Below are 16,474 nucleotides of genomic sequence, written 5' to 3'. Positions count from 1 at the left end.
CCCCCCCCCCCACACTGAAGGGAACCGAGTCGACCTTAGCTCCCTTCTGTAGTGCGGAAAGGCCCTTGGAAAGTAAGAGAACAAAGACTAGGTGACTCTGTCATGGGCTAGGCTAAGAGAAGCACTTCTTAGCTGGATGTCCCGAGAGATCCATAAGAAATGTATTCAGCTGAGCAACCTCCGTGCATTTAAGTTTTATTTCTTTTATTTCTGTTTTTCAATAAATCTTTGAGAACTCAGCTGGTTAGAGTTATTGGAGAAAAGGACCCAGATTTTTGCTGAAACAAAAGCCTCTCCCTGGCTTGGTTTCGTGATATGGTATTGATTTCAGTGAACCTATGTCTGATTATTGAGAGGAGGTCGATCGCCATGACAGGGACCAATCCAAAGAATACTTGATAGAAGAGGAAGAATACTGCTACACCTGCTGATTCTCAACTGCAGGTGTTTGGTTTAGGAGTCCAGATGAACAAACTTCGAGGAGGAACTTCTGCTTAATGCTATAGTGAGGAGGGTATTAGCAGTGGTGGGATCCAAAAATTTTAGTAACAGGTTCCCATGGTGGTGGGATTCAAACAGTGGTGTAGCGCCAATGGGGCTGGGCGGGGCATGACGGGGGGCGTTGCCGGGCATTCCAGAGGCGGGGCATTCCTGGGCCGGTCCTTGGGCGGGAAACGAATGCACGCAGGCGCAGGCTGCCACGCACGCCGGTGCACCTCCTGCTAGACTGCTTCAAGGTCTGCGCGCTACTGCTGAGAGGAGGGGCGTAACTAAGGCAAAAATCACGTGGCAAAATCACCAATTAGTAACCCCCTCTTGGCACACACAAATAATGAGTAACCTACTCTCGGGAACCTGTGAGAACCTGCTGGATCCCACCTCTGGGGATTAGCATAGGTCAACTGACCAATGAGCAGTGGCGTTCCTGCCTAGGGACAGGGGGTACCCTTTGTCCCCGGGCGCCCCCCATTTGGTCACGTGGGGGGGGGGCGCCAACATTTCATGGTCGTTTGTGTGTTTTTTAATTTTTAAAGTGTTTTTCACGCTCCGGCCTGCAGGGGGCGCATTTTTAAGGCTAGCGGCACCAGAATTTCAGGGTACCATCCAGAGACTGTCCTGATGATACCACCCAAATTTGGTGATGTTTGGTTCAGGGGGAGCAAAGTTATAGACCCCCAAAGGGGGTGCCCCCATCCCCATTGTTTTCAATGGGAGCTAACCTGAGATGGGGGCTACCCATTTGAGGGACCATAACTTTGGTCCCCCTGAACATAACCTCACCAAACTTGGGTGGCATCATAAGAATAGTTAACAGATGATACCCTGAAAATTTGGTGTCACTAGCTTTAAAAATACACCCCTTCCAGGCACCCCAAGAAATTTGCCCAAGATTCTTTGTTTTGCAGTGACTTTGCTCCATTGTAGCCAATGGGGAATTTCTGAGTGTGTAGGCAGGCTGCACATTTTTGAAGATAGAGACACCAGACTTTCAGGGTGGCTCCAGGAGGGCCTCCTGGTAATAGCATCCAGGTTTGGAGGCCTTTGCTTCTGGGGGTTCAGTTTTATGGGCCCCCAAAAGGGTTATTTTGTTTCCCCGCTCCTGCACATGAAAGCCTGTGGGCTGAGTTCTCTCAGAACTCTCTCAACTCCCCCCCCCCACTCCAGAAGCAAAGCTCACCAAGCTTGGATGCTATTACTCAAGGCTCTTGGAGCCACCTTGAATGTCTGGCGCCTCTATCTTCAAAAATGTACAGCCTGCCTCAGAAATTCCTCATTAGCTACAATGGAGCAAAGTCACTGCAAAACGAAGAATCTTGGGCAAATTTCTTGGGGTGCCTGGAAGGGATGTATTTTTAAAGCTAGTGACACCAAAATTTCAGGGTATCATCTTTTAACTATTCTTATGAGGCCACCCAAGTTTGGTGAAGTTATGTTCAGGGGGACCAAAGTTATGGTCCCTCAAATGGGTAGCCCCCATCTCAGGTTAGCTCCCATTGAAAACAATAGGGATGGGGGCATTCCATTTGGGCATCCATAACTTTGCTGCCCCTGAACCAAACATCGCCAAACTCGGGTGGTATCATCAGGGCAGTCTCTGGATGATGCCCTGAAATCATGGTGCTGCTAGCTTTAAAAATACACTCCCTGCAGGCCGAAAAAACACCAAAAATACCCCCCCAAAAAACACAAAATACCTTGCATTCTCATTTGTTCATATTTGGGCAGGACATAATCGGATAATTTTTGTCCGAATGTGCCCAAATTTGCCCAGATTCCAGCCAAATCTGCTATTTGTTTCATCTGAATCTCCAACCCTCAAAAGTGATGCTGTTTCAGGGTGGGGGAGAATCCACCCCCAAACAGCATCACTTCCCATTTTGTTTGAACCAGGGACCCCAGATTCTCCCTTTAAGGTGGATTTAAAAGAAGAATCTGAGCTCCCTAGTTTAAACACCATTGAAAGTGATGCTGTTTTGGGGGTGGATTCCACTGGAGGTGTTTTGTGAGAGATGATGCTGACATTTGTTTGGTAAATGTTTTGCTGGGGGTGATTTGTGAGAGATTTACATGCTTAATACCCACTTGCACTGGCTTGGAGTTGTTTCTCTGGCTAACAACCTACCTCATAGGGTTGTTGTGATTAGGAAAAGAGTTGGTGGGGAGAGAGCCATGTATGTTTTGATGGGAGTGGGAGGTGTTTTGTGAGCTGGTACAAAAAAATCATTGTTTGGTCTTAGTGGGGGAGGGTGGCCACCCATACGCCGGGCGGGGGGTGGGGCGCCAAACTCAGGTTTTGTCCCCGGGCGCCAGCCTGCCTAGGTACGCCCCTGCCAATGAGTGAAGGGTACACACACACACACACACACACACACACACACACACACACACACACACACACACACACACACACACACACACACACACACACTTCTGTTACCAGTAGAAGGAAACACAGGCCTCCGTGTTTCAATTTGAAAAAGCTACTTTAATGGAGGGAAATGGACATCTTTTGTTCTATTGTGAGTGTCTGAACTTCAGTGTTGCCAACAACCTGGAAACAAAAAGGCCTTGTCCCTTTAATAGAGACTTAGTTCATGGAAACAGGCAGGTGAGACATTTTCTCAGGCTGGAGGGAAATCACATCATCTGGTAAATAACATCCCATTAAGCCTCTGGTATAAGGATAAGGAGCCCCAGGGCACAGAGCGGTAAACGGCGATAACTGCAGTCAAAGCTCTGCTCACGACCCGAGTTCAATCCCAAAGGAAGTCAGTTTCAGGAATCCAACTGAAGGCTGACTCAGCCTTCCGAGGTCAGTAAAGGCAGGAGGAAAAGCGTGGAGGAGTGGGGAAGGCAGCGGCAAACCACCCCATAAACACAGTCTGCCTAGTAAACGTTGGGATGCGGCGTCACCCCATGGGTCAGGAATGAGCCAGTACTTGCTCAGGGGACTACCTTTACCCAGTGGTGGGATCCAAACATTTTAGTAACAGGTTCCCATGGTGGTGGGATTCAAACAGTGGCATAGCGCCAATGGGGCTGGGCGGGGCACGACGGGGGCGTAGCCAGGCATTCCGGGGGCGGGGCATTAATAATTTCTGTTACTGTGAAAAACTCTGACTGTAAAAAAAAAGTTCCTAATTTCCAGCTGGTATCTTTCTGTCCATAATTTAAACTCATTATAGCAAGTCCTATCGTCTACTGCCAACAGAAACAACTACTTCTCCTCCAATTGACTGCCTGTCAAATACTTCATACTTTCAAATACTTAATTTTGTTTCTAGAAATCAAAAGAAGGATACTTTCCTGAAACAAGGAACTTGACCATATTTCTAAAACATGTTTTTAAAACAGCCCAACCGGAAGAATTATCCCGTTTTCTCCCTTCGCTAACCAGCCACAAAGGAAACAACAGGACTTCACGATTTTTGGACCTAATGGAATTTCTAACGGAAAAGCAGACCCAATTAGTCACCCCCTCTCGGCACACACAAATGATTAGTAACCCACTCTCGGGAACTGGTGAGAACCTGCTGGATCCCACCTCTGCCTTTACCCTTTTAAAGCCTCTGATGAAAGGATAGGGCATTAGTTCTCCTTTGTGTTGGAAAGCAAATTGGTGAACATTTGCAAACGAATTTGGCAATGTTGCAAATACATTTTTGCAAATGCCCGGAAATGCTGCAATTCTGCAAAAGAATTTTGCAACTGTCCAGAAACTCTGCAACCCCTCTAACGAATATCAATGGCCTACATGAAATGATCAGCCTTCGTTGGCGTGTATCTGGCTAGCAAGGGCACACCCAGGCGAAGGCTGATGCAGGCCGATGCTCGCAAAACGGGTTTGGGATAATCAGCATTTTTATGTTAATGTTCAACGTTCGCCACATTTCTGACATACGCCTTTGCTGAATCATGGGAAACGCACACCGGATGCCTGTGTGGTAGAGCCAAATGCAGAATTCATCCGCCCTTGGATTTATTAGTTTACTTGCTTCGGTAATTATTAATTAATTTTTTTCTCCTGGCTGTTGTGGGTTTTCGGGGTTCTGTGGCTGTGGTCTGGTAGTTTTTGCTCCTCACATTTCGCCCACATCCATGGCTGGCATCTTCAGAGGTATGTCGTGGCAAGCTGTGCGCCACAGAGAGAAATACATCTTGCTGTAACTTGCCTCTACAGACGCCAGCCGTAAACGCGAGTGAAACGTTTGGTGCGAAAACTGCCAGACCACGGCCACGTAGCCCAGAAAACCCACAAAAAGCCAGCTGATTGCGGCTGTGAACGCCTTTGGCAATTTTTTGTCCTGTTTTGCCAAATGCCAATTTGCTCAAATCAACGGTCAAGACTAAAGTGACAATAAGACAACTGAAATATCAAGTCGCAAATAAACCCTGGCCAAATGCGCTTCAGGTGTCTGCTGAGCAGTGGGGGCAAATATCCATCACAGCAAGTTTCCCAGTAATTTCCCACAAAATCCTGAAATGTTTGATTGAAACCATAATTTTACAAGTCAATTACAACTTGTGATACATGGTAACTCAGAGGAATATTAGTATAAAAATGTTTACAATCATTTCTAAGTTTCAACATTAAACCTCTATCAGCATGGTGTAGCGGTTAAGAGCAGGTGCACTCTGATCTGGGGAACTGGGTTTGATTCCTTGCTCTGCCACTTGAGCTGTGGAGGCTTATCTGGGGAACCAGATTACCTTGTGCACTCCAACACATGTCAGCTGGGTGACTCTGGGCTAGTCACAGTTCTTCGGAGCTCTCTCAGCACCACCCACCTCACAAGGTGTCTGTTGTGGGTGGGTGAGGGAGGGAAAGAAGATTGTAAACTCCTTTGAGTCTCCTTGCATGAGAGAAAGGGGGGGTATAAATCCAAACTCCTCCTCCTCCTCCTCCTCTTCTCCTTCTTCTCCTTCTCCTTCTCCTTCTCCTCCTCCTCCTCCTCCTCCTCCTCCTCCTTTTCCTCCTCCTCCTCCTCCTCCTCCTCCTCCTCTTCTTCTTCTTCTTCTCCTTCTTCTTCTTCTTCTTCTTCTTCTTCTTCTTCTTCTTCTTCTTCTCCTCCTCCTCCCTCTTCTTCTTCCTCCTCCTCCTCCTCCTCCTCGACCTCTGGGTCAGTCTCCTTACCAGTATTAAAACAATACATTTGTTCTGATTTTCAAGAATAGGAGGCAAATGCAACTCCCATTCCAATCTGGGGTTTAAAAAAACTTTCCAGGTTCTTGGGAAGGGCCCCCCTCCAAAATTGTGTAATCGATCTCTCTTTTGTAGGTCTCAAAGGCAGCACAGAGAGTATTTTACTGGAAGGGATGGGGGGAGGAATTCCACAGCAAGGTAATCCAGAAAAACTGCATTTAGAATACAGAATCAGGTCAGAGAAAAGAAAACACTTCTTTTCCCAAGGCATAATTAGCTCATGGAACGTGTTGCCAAAAGGTGTGGTGGTAGCGGTTACGTGGGATTATCTGAACAGATAACAAACCCAGCCAAAAATGTCTAAGAAAATAACGTCCGTCGCGGCTGCTGTCTGTTTCGTGGCAAAATGATCCTGCTTCCCCGGCAGTAGATTTTAATCTTGTCTGCATGTTCTGAAGTCACGATCGCGGGAGATGCTGCGCATGTTACTAAATTCGTAGATGTGACATTTTCCATGAGGCTAAGACGTATTGTGCTTGGAAACTGAAAGGCTTGAATCATAGAATCATCATAGAATCATAGAGTTGGAAGAGACCCCCAAGGGCCATCCAGTCCAACCCCCTGCAATGCAGGAAAACACAATCAAAGCACTCCTGACAGGTGGCCATCCAGCCTCTCTTTAAAAACCTCCAAAGAGGAGACTCCACCACACAAGGTAGCGCATTCCACTGTTGAACAGCCCTGACTGTCAGGAAGTTTTTCCTGATGTTTAGGAGGACTTATGGTGGACTTTACCATTTTCTTAGACATTTTTGGCTGGTTTTGTTGCCTGTTCAGATATTTCTACACTTATTGCACTAAATCTTACCCATTTGGTATTATAGGTAGCCTGTGTATAGTATTTTTGTTCATATTGCTCATGTTTGATTGATCATGCATTATACCTGCTTTGAAACCGAGTGCCCAAATTGCAACCCAAAACCCACTTATTTATCGCAAAGTGCCAACACGGCAATGTAACCTGAATACTGAGGTTTTAGTTTAGAAAAAACGGTTGGCTCCGAGGCGTGCGTTACTCGGGAGTAAGCTTGGTGGTAGTCAGTGGCTTTGCTTTGATGCAACCGGGCATCTCTTCCAACAGGTAATCAAAACCCTAGGAGGGTTTACTCAGAAGCAAGCCCCATTGCCAGCAACCGAGCTTACTCCCAGGTAAAGGAGTGCATTTTTGTTCTTTGCATGAAAATCAGTGGGGTTTAACAGTGCTTAACAGGGTTACCTACACAGCTTCCCCAAAACTAGATCTTAGGTTTAATGCTAATAATCAAGCCCAGCGGCACAGGCCAGCCTAGATGTTGGAGGGGGGCACTCTGTTTGTGCGTGCCCACAAAGAGGGCTCTGAGTGCCACCTCTGGCACCCGTGCCATAAGTTCGCCACCACTGATATATATGCTATGTAGGGTTGCCAGCCCTCCCCCCCACCCGGCCACTGGTGGAGAATGGTACACTGGACCCAGTGTAATACAGACTTCCCTCTGTGATCCACCTCTGAAGATGCCAACCACAGATGCAGGTGAAACGTTGGGAACAAGATCCACCAGACCACGGCCACACAGCCCAGAAAACGCACAACAACCAGTCGAATCTGGCTGTGAAAGCCTTTGACAATACATGGTAGTAGATTTGCCAATTTTGGGTTGGGAAACTCCTGGAGATTTGAGGGTGGAGCTTGGAGGGGGTGGGATTTGGAGAGGAGGTCATTTACACATGAGTAGTTTCTTTTGCTGTGAGTGTACATTCTCATTGGGTTGGGTTCTCGGTTATGCACATGCTTTCCCCTCTTCGGCAGTCGCCCCGCCTTCAGATCAGAGAGTCGCCACAGTTTCGAAATCTCTGACAGTGGTCGATTCCCCACTTCAAATATGAAAGTAGATACAAACCGGTTTGGTAAGATTCGGGACCTTTTGAACATGGTTTCATGGTCCCCCACTGCAGCTTCTGCCCCTTGTTCCCAGAAACGCAGCAGTCGTGCAGGAGTCCCCACTGTCGGCGGATCAAATGCGCGATCTGCTCGGGGACTCTCCTGATTGGCGGCTGCATTGTGCTGGGGCGGGACTTTTTTTTACTTCCAAACTGACAGATCCATGTCTGACGGATCCACATGGATACAACGTGTAGCGCTGCTTTGTATTGCCTTCTACTCAGCTAATCAGTCAAAACCGGCCCCGTGTTGCTTCGTATCCACACGGATCTCTGGTCCGCGAAATAAAAAAAGGGCTGCACGCGCATTGCAAACAGTCCACTGCATCCTGATTGGATGGGAGGCTCCACGTCACTCGCAAGGGCAGGTAGTTCGAATCTGGATTCATCCCCTCAACTTCCCCACTGCTCCAGATTGCCCATGCATTTTTCAAAAAGGTCTTGTTTTTCCAGGTTCTTCTATTATTATTATTATTATTATTATTATTATTATTATTATTATTATTATTATTATTATTATTATTATTATTATTATTATTATTGATACAAAACAGTTATACACAGCAAACAAGATGAATATGCTGGATTTTGTATTACATCACACGTCGGACACTTCCCAAGCATCTAGGACTATGTGATGTATCGACGAATAATGCGTGCAGAGCCGAGTAGGGTGGGCTTTTGCAGCTGACATATGGTGATTTTGTCAGCGCCAATTGTTTTTAAGTGCCGTTCAAGATCTTTAGGCACTGCACCCAGTGTGCCGATCACCACTGGGACCACCTTTACTGGTTTGTGCCAGAGTCTTTGCAGTTCAATCCTTAAATCCTCATATCATGTAAGTTTTTCCAGTTGCTTCTCATCAATCCTGCTGTCACCAGGAATCGCAACATCAACTATCCACATTATTATTATTATTATTATTATTATTATTATTATTATTATTATTATTGTTGTTGTTGTTGTTGTTGTTGTTGTTGTTGTTGTTGTTGTTGTTGTTGTTGTTGTTGTTGTTGTTGTTAAGGTTTATATACCGCCCTCCCCTGGAGTCACGATCACGGGAGTCACGATCACATTCTAAAATAACACATGCTGGCGGGGGGGGGGGGGGGGGCGCCAGAAACAGAATGAATGCGTGTTCGGTGCTGGTGAAGTGGGGAGTTCTGCAGAACCTGGATATTTGGAGTGATGAGCACGCTTCTAATCGTGAGTGGGGAATCGACCAGCGTGACTTTTTCGATCCCTTTGCAGGGAAAGTGAAGGAGACCTACGTGCACTAAGCTTCCTTGGAGTTTTCTCACTCCTCCCCACTTTCACCTGCCCATTGCACAGCACTGCCCATTCCCATTCTCTGGACCACAATTTCAGAAGGATCAGAAGGGCTTTTTAAAAGAAAAAACGCCAAAGGTCTCTCGTTAGAGTGCTGAATGTAGCAAAATGTAAAGTGTAGAGTGTAGCAAAATGTAAAGTGATGCACATAGGGGCAAAAAATCCAAACTTCACATACACGCTACAGGGGTCAGTGCTATCAGTCACAGACCAGGAAAGGGATTTTAATGCCTTAGCTGATGGAAGTTCCATGGGAATGTCAACTCAATGCATGGCAGCCAAAGAAAGGGCAAACTCTATGCTGGGGATCATTAGGCGGAATTGGAGAATTAAACTTCGCAAAGATTGTCGTTCCCTTATACGCAGTGGTGCGACCGCGACTTTGAGTACTGTGTCCAGTTCCCGTCGCCGCGATCTCAAAAAAGGATATTGAGGAGATAGAAAAAGTGCAGAGAAGGGCAACAAGGATGATTGAGGGACTGGAGCACCTTCCCCTATGAGGAGAGGCCGTAGCGCTTAGGGCTCTTTAGTTTGAAAGAGGAGGCGGCTGAGAGGGGATATGATTTCAGCCCACAAAATTGGCGCATGGGGTAGAAAATGCTTGGACAGAGAGAATTTTTTCTGGCTTTCTCAGGATACTAGAACCAGGGGGCATTCATTGTCGCTGGGGGGAAGAATTAGGACTAATAAAAGGAAACACTTCTTCACGCAACGTGTGATTGGTGTTTGGAATATGCTGCCACAGGAGGTGGTGATGGCCACTAACCTGGATAGCTTTAAAAGGGGCTTGGACAGATTTGTGGAGGAGAAGTCAATTTATGGCTACCAATCTTGATCCTCTTTGATCTGAGATTGCAAAGGCCTTAGCAGACCAGGTGATCGGGAGCAACAGCCGCAGAAGGCCATTGCTTTCACCCTCCTGCATGTGAGCTCCCCAAAGACGCAATCTGGTGGGCCACCGCTATCAGCAAGAGAGCTGGACTAGATGGACTTTGGTCTGATCCAGCTGGCTTGTTCTTATGTTCTTATGTTCTTAATGAACCCAGCTGTTCAAGCAGAGTAATGCCAGACCAGCGATGGCGAACCTTTTCGAGACCGATTGCCCACACTGCAACCCAAACCCCAGTTATTTTTTGCAAAGTGCCAGCCCGGCAATTTAACCTGAATGCTGAGGTTTTAATTTAGAAAAAAACGGTTGGCTCTCTCTTCCTCCGCCCCACCCACTCAAGCAGGGGCCAGGCTGCTCTAGCCTCCAGCAAGTCCCACACGCACCACTCTGTGCCTCTCTAGCCTCTGTGCCCCCTCTGCCCCCACCCCCGACAGCAGCCACCCGGAGCACAGGCACCAGGCCCGCCGGCCGAGTCCTCCCTGCTCACCGCGGTGCACACACATTGTGCTCAGTGGCCCAGGCCGGCCTAGATGTGTGTGTGTGTGAGAGAGGGGTGATTTTCTGCACCCCACATGACGAACTCTGTGTGCGCGTGCCCACAGAGAGGGCTCCGAGTGCCACCTTTGGCACCCGTGCCATAGGTTCGCTATCACTGTGCTAGACCAAAGATGCCATCTCCCCAAAAAAGGGGCAGGCAACCTTCCCAAATGGAGGTTGCCTGGAAAAACCAAGGAGGGTAACCTGTGAAAACAAAAACCGCGGGAAAAACCCACCGTGAAGCAAAGTTCGAGAACTGACCACAGGGTAAGTAATGCTTGCCTAAATGACCATAGAGTCTATCCTCCAAACCAGCCAGGAAACGGATCCCTGCAGCCTGGAGATCCACTGGAGATTGCCGACCCTGTTTCAGATGTTGACTTTGGCTGGCCGAGTCGGGATCGGAAATCAAGCGGAAGGCATCTGTTTGGCACGGGGAGACGTTCAGCCTCGTAACTATTTACACCTCTCAAAATGTGTTTGGTGATTCATGGACAGGAAGGCTGCTAAATATATCTCCATCTATATATACATAGGAAGCTTATTATACATGTATGATTCTCTTTGTGTGCTGCCAGAGACATAGTAAAAGGCTGTGCAGTTTATTAACCCCTGGCAGCCCGGTCTCCTGCAAACACGACTGCCAGCTTCCAGGTAGGATCCGGAAATCGTGCAGAATCGCAACTGATCTCCAGGCTATGGGAATCGGTTCCTCTGGAGAAAATGGCTGGATTGGAGGGTGGATTTTATGGCATTTTACTCCATTCTTTTTTTTAATTCTTTTTTTTTTAAATTAAGTTTTGCAAAAGCAAAATAACATGAAATACTGTTACAGTATCATCTTGCAGGTTAGCACCACATTCAGTATCATAACCATCTAGCAACGTGGGGCTAAAACAAACAAACAAACAAACAAACAAACAAACAAACAAACAAAAGAAACAGATTTGTAGAGAGAAAGAAATAAAAGAATAGAAAGAGAAGAAAGAGAAAAAGAAAGAACAAACAAGAAAGAGAAAACAAAAGTTTTACATGTAGATCATGACTTTCAGTTAAAGCTTTTTGACCATCATGCCTCGTACCTTCGGGACCGCATTACCCCATATGTCCCTACTCGGCCTCTGCGCTCGGCAGAGGCCAATTTGCTGGTGGTTCCTGGCCCCTCAATGATGCGGCTGGCCTCCACTCGGGCCAGGGCCTTCTCAGCCTTGGCCCCTGCCTGGTGGAACACTCTCCCTCCAGCTGTGACAGGGCGGAAAACGGCAGCGCCCCAGAAGGCTGTGGCGCTCCTGCGGCCGCCCGGGAGACTGCCGCACTGCCTTGCGCCCCAGAAGGCAGTGCGGCAGCCTTCCAAAACCCGGGACATTGGGGAAAACAAGTTCTCCCAAGGCATGAATGTCCCGCCCAAAGCGGGACGGATGGTCAGCTTACTGTAAGACTGAGTTGTTCCACCGGGCTTTTGGAGTGTCCAGCCGTTGATTGAAGTGCCCCTTCTATTCCTCCGACTTGGAGTTCCGTTGCCATCTAGGGGACCCACTTCTCTGCTCTGTTTCCCCCCCTCTCTGGGAGGGTTTTAATTGGGGTTTATTGCTGACGCCATCTTTGTTAATTACAGCTGTGTTTTAATTTAATTTAATTTTAATGGGGTTTTGTCTGTATATGCTGTGTGAGGAAATTATGTTGTGCACCACCCAGAGCCCTTCGGGGGTAGGGCGGTATACAAAACCCATAAACAAACAAACAAACAAACAAATAAATGCACTTTAAATGTAAACTGTCATGGAGTCCGTTATCTAGTTTTGGCATTGGAGGTAGTTTAACATGTTTTGAAGATCATGATTGGTTTGGAGGTATTCATTAAATGGTTTCCATGTATTTTCAGTATTGTCTGCATTGCCTCTTTTTAATAACTTTGACAGCTTGTCGAGGGAAGCATTTTACTCCACCGAGGTCACAAAACCGGCCTTCTGCAGACTCTACTGCATAGGTGTTGTGGACTACAGTTCCCATCATCCCCTGGCAGGGCATGATGGGAGCTGTAGTCCATAACATCTGGAGGGCCGCGAATTTGACACCTGTGCTCTACTGCCAAATTTGCCCAGCTGGGATCTGCCAAGGCTCTCTAGAAGTGCCACGTGAAAACCAAATTGCAGTGGGCGGATTCCACGATACTTCATGGCATTTTGCCACCCCAAGCGAGGCACACCTGTCCTGGCGTGGATTGGCACTGTCCACATCCAAGCCAAGGTTTAGTTTCAGCCAGCCGTGGTGCAACCGTAGGAGAAGGTAACATGCCATGTTGCGTAGCTCAGGAACCACAAATGCTTTGGACCAACCCACGGGTTTCAGCTTTTAGCTGATACAAACGCTTAGCATTCCTGCTGCTCTTGCAGAATGTTTACAGCCCTCTGCATATGTCTGTACAGCAATCCTGCAAGGAAGGACCACAGTCCAGGAAAGGGAAGATTGCTAGTCCTCATTGTGATCAGCCATGGAAAGGATAGAAGAGCCCGAAGAAATGGAGACAGAGGTGGGATCCAGCAGGTTCTCACCAGTTCCCGAGGGTGGGTTACTAATTATTTGTGTGTGCTGAGAGGGGGTTACTAATTGGGTCTGCTTTTCCGTTAGAAATTCCATTAGGTCCAAAAATCATGAAGTCCCGTTGTTTCCTATGTGGCTGGCTAGCAAAGGTAGAAAACGGGATAATTCGCCCTGTTGGGCTCCTTTAAAAACACGTTTTCGAAATATGGTAAAGTTCCTTGTTTAAGTGAAAGCATCCCCTTCTTTTGATTTCTAGAAACAAAATTGGGCATTTGAAAGTATTAAGCATTTGACAGGCAGTCAATTGGAGTGGAGAAGTAGTTGTTTCCTCAGCTTGGCAGTAGATCTATAGGACTTTGCTATAATGAGTTTACATTATGGACAGAAAGATACCAGCTGGAAATTAGGAACTTTTTTTTTACAGTAAGAGTTTTTTACAGTAGCAGAGAAATTATTAATGCCCCGCCCCCGGAATGCCCGGCCACGCCCCCGTCGTGCCCCGCCCAGCCCCATTGGCGCTACACCACTGTTTGAATCCCACCCCCATGGGAACCTGTTACTAAAATTTTTGGATCCCACCACCGAATGGAGAGGCTGGTCGGGAGCTTTGGAGAATCCGGTTGGTCTGTGATCTGCCTCGTGAGGAATGAGGAGTGGATGTGCAAATGTGGGTTCAAATCCTTCTGTCCCCCATGAAGCCCGCTGAGTCCCCCCCGCTTTTCTGGCCTACCTCACTGTGTTGTTGGGAGGAGGAAAGGGATGGAGGGGAAAGGGAACAGGATGAAAAGGTGAAGGATTTGGAAGTGTTATGAGCACCAGATCGAAAGCAGTACAGGCACTGGCAGCAAGGGAAAGGAATGTAGCTTGGTAGCAGACAAAAGCATGGGGGGGCGGGGGGCAGGTGACCCGTGTCTTCAGGGACCCTCACCAAGTGAGCTCTCTTCTCTATATTCTGTTAGAAGAAGAAGAAGAGTTTGGATTTATATCCCCCCTTTCTCTCCTGCAGGAGACTCATAGGGGCTGACAATCTCCTTGCCCTTCCCCCCTCACAACAAACACCCTGGTGGGGCTGAGAGAGCTCCAAGAAGCTGTGACTAGCCCAAGGTCACCCAGCTGGCGTGTGTGGGAGTGCACAGGCTAATCTGAATTCCCCAGATAAGCCTCCACATCTCAGGCGGCAGAGCTGGGAATCAAACCCGGTTCCTCCAGATTAGATACACGAGCTCTTAACCTCCTACGCCACTGCTGTTAGATGAAGCAAAAAAAATGCTGTTTCTTAGAACTGGATGGGAGGGGGGATATTTACATCACAATCAGTCCCTCACAGTTCACCTTTCATTTTTAAAAAAACCACTTCCTGTCATCTTCTGTCAGTGGTGTACCATGAAAACATGGCACCCAGGGCCAGTCCTGAAACTGTGGCCCCCCCCCGCAATTGCAACCTCCCCCTGGCAGCAGGCCAGGCGAGGTGGCAGGCAGGGGTGAGCCTGTTAGGGACCGTGTTTACTTGATTTTCAGCAATTCCAAGCCCCATCAGGGACGTTAGCTAAGATGATTTTATATAACGTGCTTCACTCTTTGTGCAGCTAACTTTTAAGGCTACCTATATGTGTCTATATGGCTTAAAACACTATAAACTATATATGTGTGCATATCAAGCCGAGACTGGTAGGTGGGGGCACAGAGCAGGAAAGGGGCGGCCGAATGCACCCCCCACAGGACCAAGGTGAGTGGCACCTGGGTCACAAGTCCCCCCTGCCCCCCTAAGATACGCCCATCTCTCCTGCCTTGTGCCAGCTGCTTCAGTGAACTCTACCGAGGAGAAAGCAAAGCTCTTTTTTGCTGGCTCAGCCAAAAAGGAAGGAACGTGGGAACCATTTAGGATCCTCTAGCCTTGAAAAGCCCTGGGATTGCCAGAGGGCAAATCTGCTCTCCATGCATTAGGGAGGAAGTGGGCTGTGTGTGAAAAGCGTCTCTCCCCCCCCCTCCTTCTCTCATTACCACAGGGGGTGTGAGCTCAGTTTCAAGGCCGGCATTCTAACCACAACGCTTCGCTGCCTTCCTGCCGCTCTCTGTCCCCTGTTATAAAGGCAAAGGTAGTCCCCCTTGCAAGTACCTGCAAGTACCGGAGCACAGCTGACCCATGGGGTGATGTCATAGCACAGTGATGGCAAACCTACGGCACGTGTGCCAGAGGTGGCACTCAGAGCCCTCTCTGTGGGCACATGCAAACAGAGTCCCCTCCCACCCCCCAAACACATCTAGGCTGGCCTGGGCCACTTGGCTTGATTGTTAGCATTAAACCTAAGACCTATTTTTGGGAAAGAAGTGAAGGTAACCCTGTTAAGCGCTGTTAAACCCCACTGATTTTCATGCGAAGAACTAAAGCACAATCCTTTACCTGGGAGTAAGCTCAGTTGCTGGCAATGGGGCTTGCTTCTGAGTAAACCCTCCTAGGGTCGTGATTCACCTGTTGGAAGAGTTGCACGGTTGCTTCAAAGCAAAGACACCGACTACCACCAAGCTTACTCCTGAGTAACGCACGCCTTGGAGCCAACCGTTTTCCTAAACGAAAACCTCAGTATTCAGGTTAAATTGCCGTGTTGGCACTTTGCGATAAATAAGTCGGTTTTGAGTTGCAATTTGGGCACTCGGTCTCGAAAAGGTACGCCATCACTGTCATAGCAGGACGATTACTATACCTTGTCTCAGCAAAAGAAAGAAATGTGGTCTTGGGCTGTCCGGGGGAAATGACCGTTGTGTCTTTCCGCCATTTAAAGAAGGCCCCAAAACTCCAGTTGCTTTTAGGAAGCTGCTTATGTCGAAACCTTTATTCTGTGCACTGTTCAGCGTTGTGCTTTGATAAAAGAGCCTTTTTAGTGCATCTACAGGCTATTAGCAGAGCTTGCCTTTGGCGATCGTTGTGCCCGCCATTTTGTGTCAGTTTCAGAAGCTGGCACCAAATGGCAGGCAGGCAGGCAGGCACAATGATTGCAGAAGGCAAGTTCTGCTAATAGCTTTTAGGTGCACTAAAAATGCTCTTTTATCAAAGCACGATGCTGAACAGCGCACAGAATAAAGGTTTCAACATAAGCAGTGGTTAAAAGAGAGCCAGCGTGGTGTAGTGGTTAAGAGCAGGTGCACTCTAATCTGGATAACCGGGTTTGATTCCCTGCTCTGCCACTTGAGCTGTGGAGGCTGATCTGGGGAACTAGATTAGCTTGTGCACTCCAACACATGCCAGCTGGGTGACGTTGGGCTAGTCACAGTTCTTTGGAGCTCTCTCACAGTCCCACCCACCTCACAGGCAGAGGTGGGATCCAGCAGGTTCTCACCAGTTCCCGAGAGTGGGTTACTAATTATTTGTGTGTGCCGAGAGGGGGTTACTAATTGGGTCTGCTTTTCCGTTAGAAATTCCATTAGGTCCAAAAATCATGAAGTCCTGTTGTTTCCTATGTGGCTGGTTAGCAAAGGTAGAAAACGGGATAATTCTCCCTGTTGGGCTGTTTTAAAAACATGTTTTAGAAATATGGTAAAGTTCCTTGTTTAAGGAAAGC

The 16,474-nt window shown here is 47.8% G+C and overlaps 1 protein-coding gene across 1 annotated transcript in view; it reads left to right on the top strand.

The window, feature by feature from the left end:
- The window catches only part of SLC22A13 (solute carrier family 22 member 13), an 80,334-nt gene that overhangs the window by 52,073 nt on the left and 11,787 nt on the right, over window positions 1-16,474 (top strand). The window contains exon 3 of the mRNA XM_048510503.1: window positions 15,008-15,065. Coding sequence (XP_048366460.1) covers window positions 15,008-15,065 — 58 coding nt within the window. The remainder of the gene's footprint in view (window positions 1-15,007; window positions 15,066-16,474) is intronic.

The sequence above is a fragment of the Sphaerodactylus townsendi genome, linkage group LG11 (assembly GCF_021028975.2).
Source record: "Sphaerodactylus townsendi isolate TG3544 linkage group LG11, MPM_Stown_v2.3, whole genome shotgun sequence".
NCBI lineage: Eukaryota > Metazoa > Chordata > Lepidosauria > Squamata > Sphaerodactylidae > Sphaerodactylus > Sphaerodactylus townsendi.
The sequence above is the reverse complement of the archived record's forward strand: the minus strand, read 5'-3'. Positions and strand labels throughout refer to the sequence as shown.